General features: G+C 39.9%; 1 protein-coding gene across 1 annotated transcript in view; it reads left to right on the top strand.

The window, feature by feature from the left end:
* The first annotated feature begins 5,324 nt into the window (after positions 1–5,324).
* Positions 5,325–21,219, top strand: part of LOC103074561 (uncharacterized) — a 16,599-nt gene continuing 704 nt past the window's right edge. The window contains 4 exon segments of the mRNA XM_082930862.1: positions 5,325–5,500; positions 10,173–10,252; positions 10,255–10,279; positions 17,901–18,029. Of these exon segments, the coding sequence (XP_082786988.1) occupies positions 5,359–5,500; positions 10,173–10,252; positions 10,255–10,279; positions 17,901–18,029 (376 nt within the window). The 5' untranslated portion in view covers positions 5,325–5,358.

Here is a 21,219-nt window from a genome sequence, read left to right as displayed (position 1 = left end):
TGCAGATTCTAGTCAGGGCAATTAGGCAAGAAAAGAAAAGACATCCAGATTGGAAAAGAACTAAAAGTATCTCTATATGCAGGTGATATGATCTTGTATATGAGAAATCATAAGGAATCCACTGGGAAAAAACTATAAGAACTAATAAATGAGTTCAGCAATGTTCCAGGATACCAGATCAATATACAAAAATCAACTTTAGTTTTATATAGTATCGATGAGCAAACTGAAAATTAAATTAAGAAAACAATTTCATTTATAATAGCATTGACAAGAAAAAACGTACTTTGGAATAAACTTAACAAAAGAAGTACAAAACTTTTGCTCTGCAAACTATAAAAGGTTGCTGAGAGAAACTAAAGAAGCCCAAAATAAAAAGAATGACATCCCATTTTCATGGATCAAAACACTTATTATTGTTAAGACGGCACTACCCCCCACATTGATCTATAGATTCAATGTAATTCTATCAAAATTCCAGCTAACTTCTTCACAAAAATTGACAAGCTGACCCTAAAATTCATATGGAAATGCAAAGAACCCAGAAGCGCCAAACAATCTCGAAAAAAAGAAACAAGTTGGAGAACTCACACTTTTTTTATTTCAAAACTTACTAGAAAGCTTGTGGTACTGGCATAAGGATAAACATATATATATCAATGGAACAGAATTTTGAATCCAGAAATAAACCCTCACATTTATGGAGCACTGAATACTTTTGACAATAGTGTCCAGAAAATTCAGTGGAGGAAAAAATAGCCTTTTTCAAAAAATGGTTCTGGGAAAACTGGGTATCCACGTGCAAAAGAAGGAAGTTGGACTCCTACATCACACTATAATGTTAATACAAAAATTAAAATGATCAAATACTTAAATGTAAGAGCTAAAACTATAAAAGTTTTAGAAGAAAGCAAATGGAAAAAATCTTCACGATATTAGATTTGGCAATGATTTCTTGGATATGTCACCAAAAACACCGCATTAAGGGAAAAATATAGATAAATGGGACTACATCAAAATTAAAACTTTTTTAAAATCAAAGGACACTATCAACAAAGTGAAAAGGCACCTCATTATATGGGAGAAAATGTTTATAAATCATATATATAAATAAATATATATAAACCATACATCTGATACAGATATATCTGATATATCTGTATATCCAGAATATGCAAAGAACTCTTAAAACTCAACAAAAAACCCAATTCAAAAATGGATAAAATACTTGAATAAACATTTCTCCAAAGAAGATATACAAACAACCCGTAAACACATGAAAAGTTACTCAAATCACTAGTCATTAGGAAAATGCAAAGCAAAATCACAAAGAGATACCACTTCACATTCATTAGGATAGCTAGCTGTTATATTTTTTAAAAGGAAAGTAACAAGTGTTGAAAAGGATATAGAGAAATTGGAACCTTTGTGCATTGCTGGCGGGAATGTAAAGTGGTGCAGCCACTTGAAAAAGTTGAATGGTTCCTCACAAAATTAAACACAGAACTACCATATGATCCAGTAATTCCATTTCTAGGTATATACTCAAAAGAACTGAAAGCAGGAACTCAAAACTGATACTTGTACACCAGTGTTCATTGCAGCATTACTTGCAACTGCCTAAAGGTGGAAACAACCCAAATGCCCATCAACAGATGAACAGATATACACAATGTTGTATGTACGTACGATGGAATATTATTCAATCTTAAAAAAGGAATGCAATTCTGATTCATGCTACAACATGGATGAACTTTAAAAACATTATCCTAAATGAAATAACCCAGACACAAATGGAAAAGTTTGTATGATTCCACTTATATGAAGTACCGAAAGTAGTCAAATTCACAGAGACAGAAGATAGAACAGAGGTTACCAGAGGACAGGGAGAGGGGGAAATTGAGAATTATTGTTTAATGGGTACAATTTCTGTGTGGAATAATGAAAAAATTCTGGAAATGGATAGTGGTGATGGCTGTACAACCCTATGAATGTACTTAATGCCACTGAATTGTATACTTAAAAATGGTTTAAAGAGTAAATTTTATGTTATGTACATTTTATCACAATAAAAATAAAGCAGTTAGACCTCCAGATGCCCCATTCCTAGCAGCTAGATGGATGACCCCCGCTCCACTCCAGCAGAAGATTGGAGGTAATTCACTGAAGGAAGTCAAACGAGCTCTCTGGTTGGAAGGTACAAAGCACACTTGAAGGCAGGACCACCATACTGAAATGGGAATTTCATGAATACTTACATTCTACATATTAAGCCTTCAGTTCTTCTCTCCCCCTCACTTCCCAGGGTGCTGGTACCAGACTGATTCCCTCCAGCAGGGAGACCGGAGGAGTCACTCCATGGAGAATCAGAGCAGTTCACGAGATAAGACCTTAAAATATCAACATGAGGGCTTCCCCAACTGAACAGACGAGACAGATCACCCATCAGTGAAACCCCCAGTTGATAAGCCCACCTGTATGCACAGAATCATATGTCCACTACTAGATTGGGCAAGACAGTCAAAGATCACCTGAAGGTAGAGGAAAGCTACTAAGAGAATAAAACAAACCAGAACAGGTAACTTGGGGGAAGCAACAATTATACAAGAAGAAAGTAACATTGGAAATGAAGTGTATCATTAATATCCTTAGACAGATAAGATAGTGCATCCATGGTATAAGGCCAAAGTGTTATACAGAAAAAGAGAGTTCTGAGAAATTAGAAACTTGATGGCAGAAGTGAAAAATAAAATGCATTGAAAGTACTGTTGAGGAAATCTCCCAGAAAATAGTGCAAAAATACAGAGATATAAAATAGAAAAAAAGTCAGAAAATTAGAGGACAAATCAGAAGATCTAATATACAAATGACAGGAGTTCCAGAAGGAACAGAGAAAAAATAGAGATTACAATAAAACAATTCAAGAAAAAGTCTCTAAAATGAAGGACATGAGTTTCTAGATTGAAATGATCTGCTGAGTGCCCAGCAAAATTGTTGAAAATTTACCCACATCAAGGCATATCATCATGAAATTTCAGAACAATGAAGACAAAGAGAAGATCCTCCATGTTTCTAGAAAGAAAGAACAGGTCCTATCCAAGAGGTCAGGAATAGAATGGCAGTAGAATTCTCTACGGCCACAGTAGATGCCAAAAGACAATGGTGCAATGACTTTAAAATTCTGAAGAAAAATTATACCCAAATATGAGTTCTTTAATCAGCTAGACCCCCACTTTAGTAGAGAATAAAATAAAGATACTTTTAAACCTGTAAAAACTTGGACATTTTATCTCCCATACACAATTTCTGAAAAAGCTCCTGGAGATATGCTCCACCAAATAAGTAAGTAAACCAAGAAAGAGAAGAATATGGACTCTACAAATCAGGGATTCAAGGCAAGAGAGAGGCATGATGGTGAAGGGAGATCCTTATACAACAGCTGTGCAACCACAGGTCTGGAGAGCGACCAGTGCAGACTGGGGCAGATCAGAGGTCTCTCTGCAAGGGACTTTTTCAAAAAGATGAAATTGATAGAATTCCTCATGTGTTTGAACATATTAAGAGATTTACACAAGGAGAGTTTGGGAATTAATTAGTGATAAGGACATTAAAAATCAAGCAAATTAAAGAGAAAGGCACCTAGAGAGTCTCATATTAAGTGAAGTCAGAAAGAGAAAGACAAATACCATATGATATCACTTGTATGTGGAATCTAAAAGAATGATACAAATGAACTTATTCACAAAACAGAAACGGACTCACATACATAGAAAACAAACTTTTGATTACCAAAGGGGATGGGGGGGAGATAAATTAGGAGTTTGGGATTAACAGATACACACTACTATATGTAAAACAGATAAACAACAAGGACCTACTGTGTAGCATAGGGAACTATACTCAGTGTCTTGCAATTATCTATAATGGAAAAGAATCTGAAAAAGAATACATATATATGTAACCAAATCACCTTGCTGTGCACCTGAAACTACCACAACATTGTAAATTAACTATACGTCAATAAAAAAAGAAAAAAGAAGCAAAAAAAAAAAAAAAAAAAAAAAAAAAAAACCTGAAACTACCACAACATTGTAAATTAACTATACAAAAAAAAAAAAAAAAAAAAAAAAAAAAAAAAAAAAAAAAAAAAAAAAGAGCAAGGCAACTATCAACTCCAGGTAATTAAAATGTTGTGCAGAAAGAAAAAGTGACCCTAGGATATTGTGCAGTGGATAAACTCAGCTGCGACTAGAGGTTACATAGCCATAGTAAATGAAAACCCTCTAGGCAAAATTTCAATTTATCTACATTGGGAGTTTGAAGGTGCAGTTAAGTACATGTGAGGTGGGAAGCATGGAAGAGAGCTAAATCCTCATCTCCCATAGCAGGAAATCAAGACATGATACCTAAAACTGAAAAATCTAAAGAACAGCAAAATAAGCAGTTGGTTATATGGTTGTAAACGCTAAATTATCAGCCAAAAGAGGTGAAAAGTGGAGTAAAATGGAGGTAAAATGGAGGCAGATGGGGTCCCCTGTATTTGGCTACAAACCTTGTAGAACCATTTAATTCTGCACGTTTAGCTTTCATAAAATTAACACCATAACATTTTTTTAAATGACTGCAAAGACAAAACAAAAGCAACCTCTTGCTCCAAATAAAACCCTAGATTTTCCCATTTGCTATTCAAATTAAACTTTTCTGAGTTTGATTTCCTCATCTGTAAAATTAGCTTTTAAATGGATTCAAATAGATTGTGAATGCAAAAGTGCTTGGACACTGCAAGAGTTGTTTATTAATAATAACAACAACAACTTACAATCCAAAAGTTGGGAATCCTCAACATTGATTTATTCGATCATGTGAGTGTAGCAGGGAGCGGGACACGACAAGCAAAGCACTGCGTGAAACCAGAGACCTTTCCTTGAACTCACTGTCCAGTCCCTCCTCCCCGCCCCTACTTGTTCCAGGTGGTGATTTATTCTTTAGCCTTTGGGGCCAAACTTTTCGGAATTAGGATTCCGGCTGTGGCACTTCTAGTTGTGTAACCTCAGATAATATCCTCTGCTTAATCTCAGTTCCCCTACCAGGGAATAGTAAACCCCCTCTTGCGAAACTGGTGTCACAAACAAACGAGAGATAAATGGAAAGAAAGTCCTTTGCTTTGGTCGGTAAGTAATTGCAGCTCCCCAACTCCAGCGCCTTCCTGGCCGCGCGGGACACCTGCACACGCCCTCTGGGAGCAGCTGGGGGAGGATCCACAGTCACCATGGCAACCGGAGACGCCTCGCGCTCCCCAGCAGCCTGCGGCGGAGCAGAGGCCAGCCGGCCGCGCGCCGCGGAGAAGACCCCTGCGGCATGAGGGGGGAAGAGGCGGTGACCGCGGTGGCGATGCCCGAGGCGGGCCGCGACGGCGAGCAGCCTAGGCCGCCCGCAGGCCTGGGGTGCGGGGCGCGCGGGGAGACCGGGGGCCGCGGCCCCCAAGAGTTCTGGAAGCAGTGTGAGTTCCCTTTCAGCCTCGGACCCCGCGGAGGGACGTGGGCGAGGAGAAGCGGTGAAAGGTGAACTGGGGGAAACCGCAGCACGACTAGCTGAAGCCGCAAAGCTTTTGGAGGGAGGGGGCGGAGCTGCTGTTTTGGCAAGGGTGTTTTGGCAAGACAGAGGTGATGGTTTTGTGGCCGAAGGCATCTGGTCCATTTCCCCAAGCCGTCCTTCATAAAAGGCTACCTGAGTCCAGGTATCCTCCAACTTAATTGGTGGTGTCATTGGCCTGGAAGGTATTGAAAAAAATTGTTTGTGTGTATATATACATACATATGATATTAAAGATATTAAAATATATCTTAATTATAAAAATGTGTAAAATATAATATATATTTAAGTTTTAAATATATTTAAAAATATGTTTAAATTATAAAAATGTGTAAAATGTAATATATAAATTTAAATTTTACACATAATAAAACTATGAAGTTTATATTTTAAATACATAACTTATATACACACACGGAAATATGCAGATCATTTTTGTCAGTTCCTTCATTTTACAGACCAGGAAACTGAGGTCTACACTAGAGGAAAGGAAGTGACTTGCCTACCGTCACTCAGTGCTCGAGAAATTCTTCAAACACTTAAACCCCCATCTCTTGGATTATCAGTTCATAAATTATGATTACCTGATCCTTTTAGAATCTCACAATTACGGGCCACGTTTTAACACACTGCTGTTGTCTCCTCCCTGCCCTGCCAAACACACAAACAACATTCAAATAAATAAAAGCAGTTCTGGTTCACAGTCACAGCCAACATGGTTGAGTCCACGCTAGGTCCAAGTGCTCTTCCATACTGTTCCATAAATTTACAGATATTTCACAGCCCTTTGTGCCCCACATGTCTTCAGTAGGTGGTAAGGAATGATGAAGATGAAAATAATAGGCCAAAGAGGAAGGCAAGCGTTCCCAGCCCTTTTGCAGCACCTCCCTGATTGCCTCTCTAGAGCACCGTGGCTCCCTCTGCGCCAGGACAACAGAGGAGCGAGGGTTGTTCTGAAGCCGCTCAGCTTCCGCTCCTCAAGCGACCACGCACCCTCCTCTCGGGAGACGGAGACCCCCCGAGGAGCCACAGAACTGCTGCCACCTGGTAAAAGGACCTCTTCCCTCAGCATCAGCCACAATGTGCCTGATTATGATACCTCATTCCTGTTATTGTCAACAGCATGCAGAGACCTTATCTAGAGCAACTAAATTCAGTATATATAAGTATTCAGTATACTTAAGTAATTCCTTACTCTGACTTAAAATTCTGTCTATCTGGGAATTTTCCTGTTAAAGATGCTATAATTTAAAGGTTCTGTATTCCCTGTGACTGTAGGAGTAAAAGGTGGAATTAACCATTCACTCATCAATTTGACAGCTATGGAGTCCTTTTTGCATGTCAGGCATTGGGCTGGTTGCTGGGAAATGAGTAATGAATTAAGGCAGGTGTCCAGACTTTCAGGAGCTCACAAAGTCAGAGTGGGGGGCATATAAAGAGTTCCTGCCTCAGCCTTCCTGAGTTCCTGCCTCAGCCTTCCTAAGTAGAGACAGAATATTTACACCTGCACAAAGTACCCATTCAATTTTCAAAACTTTTTTTTTGAAAGGTCTTCAATCTCTATTTTTTGGAAAGGTCCCCAGTCTCTGTACAGCTTCTGCTCCCTAATCACACATCTGCTCCCGAATATACACAGATAAAATGTGGTGCTTTCCCACTGAAACATTTTTGAATTATATAGTGGTGGCTATTTGAGCACCCACCAAATCTTTCATAGACTCCATGTTACCTTTCTTTTTTTCTTTTTTCAGTGTTACCTTTAAAATAATTTGTAGTGCTTTCACCACACTGGCTGAACTATCCCAGTATTCTCCATTTTATTAAATCACTGAATCCAGTACAATCAGCTTAGTGTATGTGGTAGGACTATAACCTCCCTTGATCTGAAAATTATACTTCTATTAGGTGGATCTAAAATTACATGAGCTGTTTTGACAGATACATTATATTATTAACACACATAACAAACGCAGTCTGTGACATCCTTAGTTTCTCTTTCCCCCGCTGTCCAACTGAAAATATTTGACCCAGGCCTTTTCTGTCCTATGCTTATGCTATGTTAGGACCTTTGTTTGGTCCTAAATACAGGTCGTTATATGTATCCCCAACAATACCGTCCTATGAATTTTAGCACTTCATTCTAGGTGTAGAAGGCCCTTTGAGTCCTGAGTTTGCCATTCAGCACATAAACCATTCACCAGGTTTGTGCCATTCTCACAGTTGGTGAGTTTGCTGAAAGTTCGTATACTCAAATTAACAAATTAAATCGTGACCCCAAACAGTTCCAAGTAGAGTGTCCAGAAGCCCGTGATCTGTCAGTCAGCATCTTTGGCATGGGCGCTCTCTGCCAAAGAGAAATGCACTTTACCAAATGCCTTGCTGAAATGCACATACTACACTGTGGCTACAGCATCTCCCTAATCTATCTAGTTTAGTAACTTGATTTGAGAGAGTTAGGTAGGCATGCTTTTAATTTTTATGATTTCTGGAAGTTACTTTTTCATTTATAAAATAGGAATAATTATACCTGACCATAGGTTGATTGTCAGGAAGAGAGATAATATATGTAAGATGCCTAGGGCATGGTAGCATTCAATAAATTGTAGCAGTTGTTATTAGCCAGCTTGTTTGCTTTCTTTCTTTCTTTCTGTCTTTCTTGGAGCAGGGAATATTTGCCTATACTAGCTCTTTACTACTCTCTCATTTTTCATAGTTCCTCAAAACCTTTGGTGATTTCCTCTGTAAATTCTCATAACAGAAGGGCTGAAATTTGTCAAGAGACTTGAACTTAGAGCAAGTGATCTCTTCCTCTCTTCTGAACTATTACAGCCTTTTCTTCTTTCTTAGCCACATTTCTTAAACCCTTTTTCTGCCTGAAGATCATGATTTAACCAAAAAAGTTTAAACCAAAGTTAAGCTAGAGTAATTCTGACCCTCATTCATCTCTTATTCATATGACTCCTAATTTAGGGGAAACAAGATTCAGAAAGTATCTAACTCTGCCTTGTTCATGTCTGAGGGTGTGTTTGGGTCTCACGACCAGAAATGAACCAGACCCACAGCCATACACAGCAGGTCTTTTGCCCCATTTGGGTCAGTCTGCACACAAGTCAAATTTATTTACTTGTGTTCCCTATTGGTTAGTCGGGAAAAGATGACACCTGCCATATCTTTGTGTTCGTTAGTCAGGTTTTCCATGGCTCCTTGGATTGAGCTTTTGGGCACTAGGACTAGAAATACTGGTTCCCTGTTGTTCACAAGGCTGCATGTGCAGACATGCATATAGAAGAATCTTTCACTAATTGAACAATGCTTAGTTCCACTTGAACACACATTTGTCGAGCATCTATTGTTATGTCCTGCTCTTATGGTATTTATGGCCTGGTAAGGGAGACATATGGTAAACTAATAGTTACACAAAAAATTGTATATAAAGGAAATGAGGCTGCACACACATTGCAATAAATCAAATGAAAGAAAAGAGGAGACTACTCTGGGAAAAAGTAACCAGGGGCATTTCAAGATTGTGGAGGCAAGGAAAGTTTCCTTAAAGAACTGACATTTCAGCATAGACCTGAAATTCAGGTAGAAGTTACCCGGGGAAAAAAAAATTAGGAGAAAGGCAGTTCAGGCAGAGAAAATAGAATGTTCAAAGGCTTCCATGTGGGGATGGACAGAAGGGCCATGTGGCTGGAGCTGAGAGAGCAAGACAGAGAAGCTGACAGGAGAGATTAGAGAAATGGAAGGGCTCAAATGATGCAGCGCTCCCTGGGGTGAGCAGAAGAAATGTAGCTAAAGTACTTAGAACAAATAATGCATCCTCAACTATAGCAGTGTTGTCTTGTGGGGGCAGGTTTAGAGGACAGGAAAAAGTCCTATGTCCATTAGTGGCTCACTACTACAATTCAGGTTTATTCTTTAAAAGATGATGAGGGACTTCCCTGGTGGTGCAGTGGTTGAGAGCCCACCTGCCAATGCAGGGGACACGGCTTCGATCCTTGGTCCGGGAAGATCCCACATGCCGTGGAACGACTAAGCCCGTGCGCCACAACTACTGAAGCCAGTGCGCCTAGAGCCTGTGCTCCGCAACAAGAGAAGCCACCACAATGAGAAGCCTGTGTACAGCAAGGAAGACCCAATATAAATAAATAAATAATAAATTTATCTTTTAAAAAAGATGATGAAATACTGCTAGACTCTTCTGTATTATGTATCTGGAATGTAGGCTCCAAGCATACATCTTTCTTACTCATTGCTGTGTCCTCTGCCCCAAATGCCTGGCACAGAGTATGTCTTTAATAAGAATTTGTTGAATGAATGAAAGTTTTCTTCAAGCTAATGAAGAAAACTTCATAATACCTAAAAGAGGTATCTGAAACTTAACCCCCAAATGTAAAGTTCTCCCCAAAACTAAAAGTTACAATGGAAGAGATCTTTCCAAAATAGAGTCTGCAGGGTGAATCGTCTGCTATTTGCACGGAAGGACTTGTCTCTTTAAAACGTAGTTATTCATGTAGGTAGTGGCTAGAAGGTTGGGCAGAATTTATGATAAGTAACCAGTTTTGTTAATGTCTTTTTAGGGAAGAAATTTTTATATTGTGAGCCACATAAGAGAATTAAGGAGGTACTGAAAGAAGAACTTTATATTAAGAGAGATGAATATGCCACATTAAACATCCACCTGCAGGTAATCTCAGTAACAAATGAGCTATATTTGCAAAATGGATATAAAATTGTCTGTCTGATGGCAGAGCGATTATTTTATTTATTGCAAAACCATGACTATTAAAAGAAAAATGGGTCCCCGGGAAATTCTTGGCTAATTTTATAATTATTTTGCCTATTCCAAATAAACTGTTGTATTTAGGGGAAAAAAATGAGCTAGGTGTCAGAATCTCCATTTTTGGTGGAGTTATTTCTATTTGATGATAAGTAGAATTTGTTTCCAAGTGCCTGAAAAACACAATAACGTATTCTATCTTTATCAATATAAGTATGACCAATAACAGTGGTTCTCAAAGTTTAGATTGCATCAGAATTACCTGGGAATTACCTGTTAAAAGCAAATAGCTGGGCCTCATCCATCAGTTACTTCTGAATAACTGGCTCAGAAGGTCTTTGGTGGGACTTCCCTGGTGGTGCAGTGGTTAAGAATCCACCTGCCAATGCAGGGGACGTGGGCTCGAGCCCTGGTCTGGGAAGATCCCACATACCACGGAGCAACTAAGCCCGTGTGCCACAGCTACTGAGCCTGCGCTCTAGAGTCCATGAGCCACCACTACTGAGCCCGCGTGCCACAACTACTGAAGCCCGCACGCCTAGAGCCCGTGCTCCACAACAAGAGAAGCCACCGCCATGGGAAGCCTGCGCACCACAATGAAGAGTAGCCCCCTCTCGCCTGCGCTCATCAGCAAAGACCCAATGCAGCCAAAATTAAATAAATAAATTTTTAAAAAGAAAAACAATGGTCTGGAGTGGGGTCCAAGAATTTGCATTTCTACCAGGTTCCCGGGTGACGTTGAAGATGCTGGTCCAGGGACCCCACTTTGCAAATCACTGACCCAGAAGAATCTAAGTCATTTAAATCAGTCAAAGCAGCCAAGGATTTTATCCCACATACACATGGTATGTGAGTTACATGGCCTGGGCATTGATAGCTTGCATTGATGGTTCATTTGAAAAAAGATATGCTCTCAAGAATCCCTCATAGATGTTATTTTGAAACTGCTGGAGCCCCTCATTTTCATAGTTCCTTCTCAATGATTGCTAGGTGCATATTTCATGCTTTTCAAACCATCAGGTTTTTACTGCAACCCTCTTGGGTACCAGCAGTTGCTTGAAGATATAAAAGAACTGTAAGGCACAGCTCCTATACTCAGAGAAGTTGCCATTTTCTGAGGAGGACTGTTGAACAACAATCTGGTGGGACCCCAATTCACTAAGGATTCCTAAGAGAAGATGCTGCAAGCCCAGAGGTACATCTTTTCAGACTCCATGGTGTATTTTCCCACTTTTTTTTTTTTTCCGTATCTCTTCACTCTTCATTCGGTCCTCTTGATCTATTTATTGATCTCAATACCAGTGCCACATTGTCTTTGTTACTATAGCTTTATAATAAGTCTTTTTTTTTTCTTTTTTAAAAAATGTTTTCCCACTTTATGTTTTAAAACCAGCATAGAAACACCTTTTAGGTCTTCTTGTGTCACCCATTCTCATGCAAAGAGAGACCAACAAAATGGCTCGTTTTGTTCATATAGTGTCTTGAAGGAAAGTTTAAAGTCTTAGAGTTTGAACTATGGATGGATGCACAATGACCTACTAAATTGCTTCTCTGAACCCCAATCTACATATACTGCTTCCCTGCTGATTAAAAAAAAAAAATTAAGTGAATACTATTATATTTTGGGTCACCTTCATTGTTTTCAGAGATTACATAAAAACCGATTTATACACCAGTTGGATGTTGTATTATTCTTAATGGATACATTTGGTTATGAGACTGTATTAATGGTTAGGAAAAATCATTCGGCTTATAAAAATTCATTTTTCTAAGCAGTGTTTTCAAATATTCTTCATATAAAATGGAGAATGCTTGGGGGGCATGGGGGGGTGCATTTTTAACAACATCCACCAGAGGTCGCACGGAGGTGCTAGTTTAGGCTAGAAAAATCTTTCAAAGCTGAAGATTGATTCTGTGAGGTTGTCTTAAAGGGCTCTATCGATGAAAAACAAAAACCTACTATATTTTTTCTTTTCCTTTTCTTCTCCTTTTTTTAATGGCTGGAATCCCCACGTCCTTGGCCAGAATAGGAAACTAGCACCCAGGGAGAGTGCCACACTCTTCCAGCCTAGCCCAGAAGGCTGGCAGCTCGGGTCAGCCACTGGACCTTCTAGAAGGAGGTTTTCAGTAACACACTCTTTTAAATATCAGAAGAAAGCTATGGCCTCTCTTGCTGGAAAACACACCTTGTCACATATACCCATAATTCTGCATAAAACTCTGAGGGGCTTGTATGACTTATACAGTAGCTATTCCCAGATGTTAGGAGGAAGTATGCTTGACCCATTCATTGTCTTCACTTCTTTACTTATCGTTTGCTCCTTCACCCATCCCAAATAGGCTTTTGCTTCCATGAGTGCAGGGAAATTGTTCTTTTCGATTGCAAATGACCTTTTTCTTGAAGGTCAAATGCAGTGATCTTGAAGGTCAAATTCAATCTCCTGGTTTCAATCGTACCGTCTATTGAGGGGCATTTGTTCTGAAGTTAAGCAACTTAAAAGATAGCATGTTTTACTTCTGATTGAGCTAATGATGACAATAATGGAAGTACCCCAAAGCAGTGGACTTAAGTTATTTCTGTCCTTTTTCTTCTCCTTTGGTTGAATGAAATTGGTAAAAGGTCAAAAGTTTCTTCTCTTTGGGTTGAACAATATCAAGCAAAGGTCAAAAGATCCAGAAGTTAGGCTTTAAGGATGTTTAACAGAGTGAACATTACATTTATTTTAGAATATTGTTATTTGGGTAGCAAGAAGGGACTCAGGAAAAAGCCGTTCAGTGAGGGACCCTCAGGTGATTGAGCTATCCCACCTGTTCTTGTGGTCGTGTATGACAACAGTCAATAAGAGCTGTGAAGACCTTGCAATGGCCAACATGTCCCAGGTGATTGTTACTGTGCACCCCATACTTGGGTCTGGGGAATGACATCAGTGACAACAAGAAAAATGGACTGCCAGGCCTCTAAGCCTTCCCTTCTCTGGGTTTTTGAGTCCTTCCAGGCTCCTAACGTAGAGCTGTATGGATTCAGTGAGAAGGGGAGGGGTAGGTGGGTGAAGGGAGTCTCTCTAATGATGATGATGATGATGATGGTGGTAATCATTAATAATTTTATTTATTTATTTATTATATTGGCCATCATTCACAGTGCGTCTCCTGGACATGAAAGTTTTTACAAATTACCTCTTTCAATCTTTGCAAAAACCCTGTGGTCTTATTGAAACTGCAGAATGCGTTTTGGGACTTAGTAGAGCATAGAGCTTGGTACAGCTTCTGTCTGGGTGCAGAAAGAATTCAATGAGAGACAGAGTGACAGGTAAGGCAAGAGTTTATTAGTATAGGACACTTGTGAGATTTACAAGTGGGTGGGCAAGAGGGTGGCATGCCAAGAACTTAGTGGGCTGCAGTTTTATAATCAAAGGAAAAGTGGGGAGGGTAGACATCAAGCTTCCATCATCAGTTCCTCCTCCACATTGGGCAGGAGTTTTCTTGTCCCTACATGGTCAAACAGGGACTATCGTGGAGCAATGGAAATAAGTGAAAAGGCAGTTACATATACTAAAATATGGTAAATCATCTCAGGTTTCAGTTTAATGTCGCCTTTTCCTTATAGTTTTGCTTTTAGTGTGCACAGAGAAGCATGTCCTAAGAATCATTAACTTACTGACCTCACTGGACAGGATGTGGGTCTCATTCCACCATTGTTTTATTGTTTTGGGACATGTCTAATGCTTCTGTTGCATGGTTTTGGTGCTAAGCAAGCCCACTTGGTTTTGTTGTTAAGCAAGCCTGCTTTCTTGAGTGATCATTAACTTATAGAGGTCTCCCATACTTTTTTTTTTACTTATGATCCCTTCGTGGGATTAACTATTTAATCACCTACTTTGTCCCTGTACTCTGTCCCTATCATTATTATTCCCATTTTGCAGCTCTGGAAGCTGAGGCTTGGGGGAGGTACAATGACTTGCCTGTTGTCACACAGTGGAATAACTGATACTTGAATGTAGGCTCATCAGAAGCTGATGTCTTTGCTCTTAGCCATTGGGATATACTTTAAAATATAAGATTATGTTTTCTTAGAGGAAAAAAGATTTGAAACTGTACTGGTAGCAAATAGTATTCTCTTCAGTAACAACAAAGTTGTCACGGTTCTCCAGGTTCAAGTTCAAACTTGAGGTAGAAGAGATTTCAGAGACTTTACACATTCCTGCCCCAAGCACAGGGGCCTGGATGCACAGGGTCTCATCATCCTGAAATGATGAAAAGAAGAAATGCAATTTTCTGATCAGATCTGCTGCCAGGTGTAAATGGAATTTGGGCAACCTATGGAACTTTCTGGATAAGTAAGAATTTAGCTAACATCACAATTCATATATTCTTAGTGGTCCCCTGAAGATTTCCCCCTCCTTACAACTTTTTAAAAAAAAGAGGTAGGTTTATGAGACATGCATTATGGGACTATTGCATTCATTTTGCCCTTTATTTTAAAGCCATTTCTACATTTTGAAAATTTTCTATAGAGGACCATGTGGAAATACATTAATGCACTACTTTAATGTTTTCAAATTGCAAGGGCTTTTGTATTTTTCAGGCTAAAACCTGCAGAGTTTATAGTAGTCATGAAAACTTTGATTAATGAAGCTCACTAGTGTTCTCTTATACATTTCCTTTCCCAATGAATTTCAAGAGTGTAGTCTCAGATGCATTCATTTGTGTCTATATGTGCCTGAATGCATGCAAACTTAACGTTGAGTCTGGTTTAGTTATTATGCTTAGTACAAATTTAAGAAATGTGAAATATTACCCAGCAAGTGTGGATATTTTTGCTATTCATTAATTCATTCAACAAAAATGTTTTTGTACCTACAATATACAAGGAACTTACTAGACACCAAAGGCATGTCAAGATAATTCCAAAAAAAAAAAAAAATAGATAATTATGGAGCTTAGAAGTCACCAAACATAAATTTTAATTACTTATAATTTTCTTCCTCTGACCATGTTTATACAAAGGAAGCATAGACAATATGTTTCTAAACTGGCTTTTCAAGCTCCCATGTTCCTTATCCACAGTCCTGAGACAGCTGGGGAAACAAAAATATTTTTAAAGGGCAACCTTCTGATAGACCAGGTCAGATCCCATTGGCTAAAATTTTCAGCGTCAAGACTTGGTTTTGTAACTTTAAAATTCAGTATAAAAACACACCTAAAAAGGTTTTTGAGTAGAAGAGGTTAGGGGGCATGAGAAGCGGAGAGAGAAGAATCTCTAAGATTCTGAGCTGCAAGAAAAGATTTGATTCCTTTCTCTTAGCGTCTCTCTTACGCCTGCTGCCCTTTTCCTTTTCAGGTTAAGCTGCCAACACTGAGGTCTCTCTGGCCCCGTTCTGCACACCCACCCCCCTTTGTCTTCTTTCCTCCTCGGGAAAGCATTTGCCCAGAGCTGAGAGAGTTGAACTTACCTTTAAAGAAGCCTTTGCTTCAAAGGATAGTCACACTTCTTTTTGGTCCTCTTTTCCTCCAGTTGAATATATCACTTTCCATAATGTCTTCATCCAAATATCCTATCAAATCAAAGTCATGCTATTTTTCCCAGCACCCTCTATCCCCAAGTACAGTAAACACTTACGTATAAAAACATTTTGCTTTGAGGGGTTTTTTTCCATGCATTATCTAAGCATACGCATTTACATTTCAGGTATTTTCTCTATTAAGCCATAAATGTGATTGCATCTGAAAGAGCCAACTAGATTAGACTGGTACAATTCTTCTGTTTATTTATTTTTTTGCGGTACGCGGGCCTCACTGTTGTGGCCTCTCCCGTTGCGGAGCACAGGCTCCGGATGCGCAGGCTCAGCGGCCATGGCTCACGGGCCCAGCCGCTCCGCGGCATGTGGGATCCTCCCGGACCGAGGCACGAACCCGTGTCCCCTGTATCGGCAGGCGGACTCTCAACCACTGCGCCACCAGGGAAACCCTCTTCTATTTAATTTGATGTGGATTTTCTACAGAGTTCTACCTCTGGATTTTTAACCGTTTTGCATTTACCGGACCTTCCCACAATGCGGAACAAATCTAAATCTATTTTCTTGGTTTCTCACAGGGTGTCACGGGGGGTACTGAATAAATGTTTGTGGACTCCTACATCTGAGAGTTTGTTACCCTTTTCTATCTCTAGACGGGGCAGGAAAGGAAACTGGCTTGATCAGTAAGGGAAGATTTGGGTTAGATATAAGGAACGGTTTGAACTTTGTAAGGTCTTGGCAGAAGGAGATTGTGGAGTCTTCCTTGAAGATCTTTGAAGAAGAGAGAGGAAATGAATCTTGACAGATAGCTCCAGCCACTCCGTTCAGGAGCCGGGAAGGAGGGGAAAGGACTGACATTCAGCCTGGTGAGTCAGCTCAGTGACTGTGCCTCTGGAAATAGAATCTGAGTCCATGCTTGTACAGGAAAATCATCGTCCCTGTAAAAAAAAAAAAGCTACTATTTATTGAGTACAAAGCATTTCATTTCATCCAAATCCTATAATAATCCTTCAAGGTAGATATTATTGTCATCCCCATGAGGGAACTGAGACATCGTGGATTAAATAACTTGCCCAAAGTCATAGAATTGGTAGGTGGTAGAGCAGAGACTGAAACCCAGATCTCCTCTGAACTCAAAGGCTGTGCCCCTACCCATTGCATGGTACAGACTCCTTTAGGGAGGGATCATGTCAGTGTGTATGCCAGTGGGCAGACTTGGATCTGTGGAGAATATTGGGCATTGACATTTGCAGCTTCAGAAATGGGAAAAACAACTTACGGCATTTACCTGAATTCACTTCTTTGTTTGACTTGGGTCACAGTTTTCTACACAGTAGATTTTCACTAAATGCTTGTTAACTGATTCCCAGAATCTAAACATGTGATTTTAGGATATGGAGAAAAGCCCAGTGCAAATCATTACTAAACCAATACTTATTGATGGTATCAGGACTTAGGACTATAATTTGCCTTGCACAGTGCATAGACATCACGTTACAAATATTTTGTTATGCTGTTTTCCAGTGAGTTTACTGTTTCTCTCAAGGGGGAGATTAAATAACATCTAGTTTAGAAGACTGTTGGATCTATTGGATGAATTACTCTGGTAACTTTGGGTTATGTTATCTTGGGAAATATTTGTGCTTCTAGGAGTCAAAGCAGAATCAGATAAGATTGCCTGATGAAGTCCATGTATTAGTGATTATTTATTCCTGATTTCTCTGCGTCTTGCTCTTTGTATTTCTTCATTGACTTTTCATCTGTTTCTTTAGGGGCAGGTTAAATTCATAACACTGTAGAGGTTTAATTGCATAGGGAATAATTCAATGAATGAACTAGAATTACAGATTAAACAAAGGCTAAAGACCTTGGGTGGTTTAATCAATCAAACCAAATAAACCTCCACCCAAATGGCTAAAGAAAATAGTCACCAAGTAAATACTTTAGGAACATTTTGTGCTGAAAAGAAAAGAAGCTAATAATCATGATCTTGCTTTTGAAAATATTGACAGTGGCCCTGGAAGGGATTTGGAGCATTAAAAGGAATCTCCCTGTGGGAGGCTTGAAACCAGGACTGCCGAGCAGAAACAGTTTACTGCCACAAGCCAAGTACTACTATTCGAGGCACGGAGGGCTACGAAGTAAGAGCTGGATATCCTTGACTTCCACCCCAAGCACGGAGGATACTGAGTGGTTTATAAACCAGTGGTGTATGCTTTATTTACAGCTCTCAGTCAAAAGCCAATCTTCTTTTGACTTGCTTCTCTCAGATTACTTGTAGTTTAGCTACGTTGCCTCATTGTGGAACTTAAATAGTAATAGTTTAAGTAACCAATTTACCCCACGGATACAATAGAAGTTCACACTCTTGAGTTATACTCCTGACTCTTTCCTTTCCTTTTTATCCACAGAAGACCTTCCAGCACACAGGCTCAGTGGGGAGGAATCTTGCACTGTCCTTTCTTCTAGACAGATGATCTGCATTTACTAGTGGAAATGAGGAAAGGGAGACGAGGGAATTCAGGAAGAATAAGGCAACTGCTTTGCTAGGTTCCATTAGTTTTACCCTATTTTAGGTAGGAGGCCACCAGGCTGGCCCCAGTAGACTGTTCCTCACAGACATTATGTTTGGGGAAAAAGCTATTACTCATTCCTCGCTGTCCCAGCCGATGTCTGCCAGCGATATTTGTGGCAGGATGTGGAGAAGGCAGGGGTTCTGACGTGGAAGCACAAGCAGTGTCCAGATAGTGTACGGACATACAACTGGGTCTATAAGTCCTGAAAACAGCTCTACAATTGGGAGGGAACCCTGGGCTGAGAGGAAAGAAGTGGGTAAGTGCCAAGCTTGGGTCCTCTTAACCAAGATATGAGTCATACTGGCAAATGCTATATAGCACCTCATATTCTAGATTCTTCATATATAATTATATATTAAATCTTTACAACAATCACATGAAACAAGTACAGTTCATTTCACAGATGAGGAAACTGAGGCTCAGAAAGGTTTGAATAATTTACCCAAGTCACTCAGCTAGTGAGTAGAAGTCACGAAGCACCACCAACTCTGTGAGCCGACAGTACACAGGAACTGGGCTGTCTGGTGAAGCTGGAATGGCGTGAGGGCTCAGCCCAAGTGCCACAAAGGAGGGGGGTCCCCAGGGAGGAAGCCTCCAGAATATCGATTCAGTAGGAGGAAAATACAGCCACTAAAGACTGTGACACAAGGTGAAAAAATAAACAAACAAAAAACTTGTTACTTAAGGGGATTCATGTAGCAAAAAGGAACCAGTAATAGAGACCTGGGTTTAATAATAATAAAGTAGTAGCCACCATTTATCATGTGCCAGGCATGGCAGTCTTTTATAGTTATGTAAGCCACAGGGTCACATGAGATGAGAGTTTCATTTTTCACATGAGAAAACTGAGGCTTGGAGACATTACATTACCCAAGATACTATGTCTAGGGGGTAGTGAGGCCAGAACTACAGACCTGTTTCCATCTGACTCCAAGACTATGCTTCAACCTTTGGGCCATCATGGCAGAGAATTCGCTCATCAGAAAACAAGGGTGGAATAGTAGTGGTTAAACAGGCACAAATGCCAGGGACATGGGAATTCAGGGTTAGGAACCTGGGAGTCAACTACATGCAAAATCCACAGAGATGTCAGTGACCTGAAGTAATGGTTGTTCCACCCAAGTCTGGGACACTTGCCCAGTGGGGGCTGTTTATTTCAGCTTTCCACCCAATTTGTCAGGTCCCAACTCTAGTGGGCAAATCCATCATTCCAAGAAAACTCACAAAGCAATTTATTTTAGAGATGATTTTCTAAATGCCGTAATATAAGACTGGTTTGAAGAAAAAATTACCTTCATTTGAAGACATAGAAGTGGAACAAATTACCCGATTTATCAATTGGGGGCATATAATAAAAAAATACATGTTCGATTTTGACTATAATTACATTACTTTCACCCACACGGTTTAGGAGAAACTTATTCACAGCTCCCGCTCGTTGATACTCATCCACACTACCTTCCGAGCGGCCCCCAGCCCTCTATCTCCAGCCTACATCAAGCCCTTACAGTGGTCATGTTATAGTATGTAACTGACATTGTTGTATGTTTTAGCTTCATCTCTGTAAGTTACCAGCTGCATTTTGCCATATAAACTGCTACTATCTGCTATACAAATCACAACTGATGAATCCATAAGAATTAGCTGATAACTGATAACTGAGAATTAGATATTTCTCATTATCAATTAGGAAAGTTAGATGCAAGACAGCAATATCACAGATGAACAAAACCCACAGATAACTCTCAAAAGTTGGTCAGTATTAATTCAAACACTGTCAGAAACACAATGAAGGCAGGACCCATGTCTCTTTCACTCACCACTGTTTGTCTACCTGGCACGGTAGGTGCTCAATCGCTATCAGTCACAAGAATGACCGCGCGAATGATGAAACAGGAAATACATACATGTTGAATGCCTCCTGTATGTTCGGAACCTTCTTGCTGCTACCCCGCACGTCTCCCCCTCCACAAAAGTATATGGTTTTCCCTCTTTGAAGTGCTAAATGAAACAATGTAAACAATAGAAGGAAAAGCAAGGGAACCCATTGACTTTAGTGTGTGAGTCATGAACAGTTGTGCATATCTTATATATACACTGATGCTTTCAAAGAGAGGTTTTCCTTGGAATACAATATTTCCAGAAACCTCTCCTATAAAGTGTACTTTAGGTAGATAATTTGGGCAATCCTCACTGTCATCTTTTTCCTATTCACTTGTGCTTTTTTCCCTTTTTCTCATGAACAACACGATCATTGTAGTTGTAACTCCTCCAACATTTAATACACGTCATTTAAAAATTTAAATTTAGAATCATGATCATCTAATTGTAGTTCTAAATTCTAAAACAGTTTTTGGTTAGAGACTATGAAGCATCTCCTGCTTTCATTATACTAACAAGATTGAGTCATTTACTTTGATCACCGTCTTCTTATTCTGTGGCATGTAACAACAACAAAATAATAATAATAAAGTTGTCCAGCCCAGCACTTCTCAGGCTTTAATGTGACTACAAATCACATAGGTATCTTATCAAAAAGCAGTTTCTGGGGCTTCCCTGGTGGCGCAGTGCTTGAGAGTCCGCCTGCCGATGCAGGGGACGCGGGTTCGTGCCCCGTTTCGGGAGGATCCCACATGCCGCGGAGCGGCTGGGCCCGTGAGCCATGGCCGCTGAGCCTGCGCGTCCGGAGCCTGTGCTCCGCAAATGGGAGAGGCCACAACAGTGAGAGGCCCGCATAACGCAAGAAAAAAAAAAA

The sequence above is a fragment of the Lipotes vexillifer genome, unplaced genomic scaffold (genome assembly GCF_000442215.2).
Source record: "Lipotes vexillifer unplaced genomic scaffold, Lipotes_vexillifer_v1.1 scaffold536, whole genome shotgun sequence".
NCBI classification, from domain to species: Eukaryota; Metazoa; Chordata; class Mammalia; order Artiodactyla; family Lipotidae; genus Lipotes; species Lipotes vexillifer.
The sequence above is the reverse complement of the archived record's forward strand: the minus strand, read 5'-3'. Positions and strand labels throughout refer to the sequence as shown.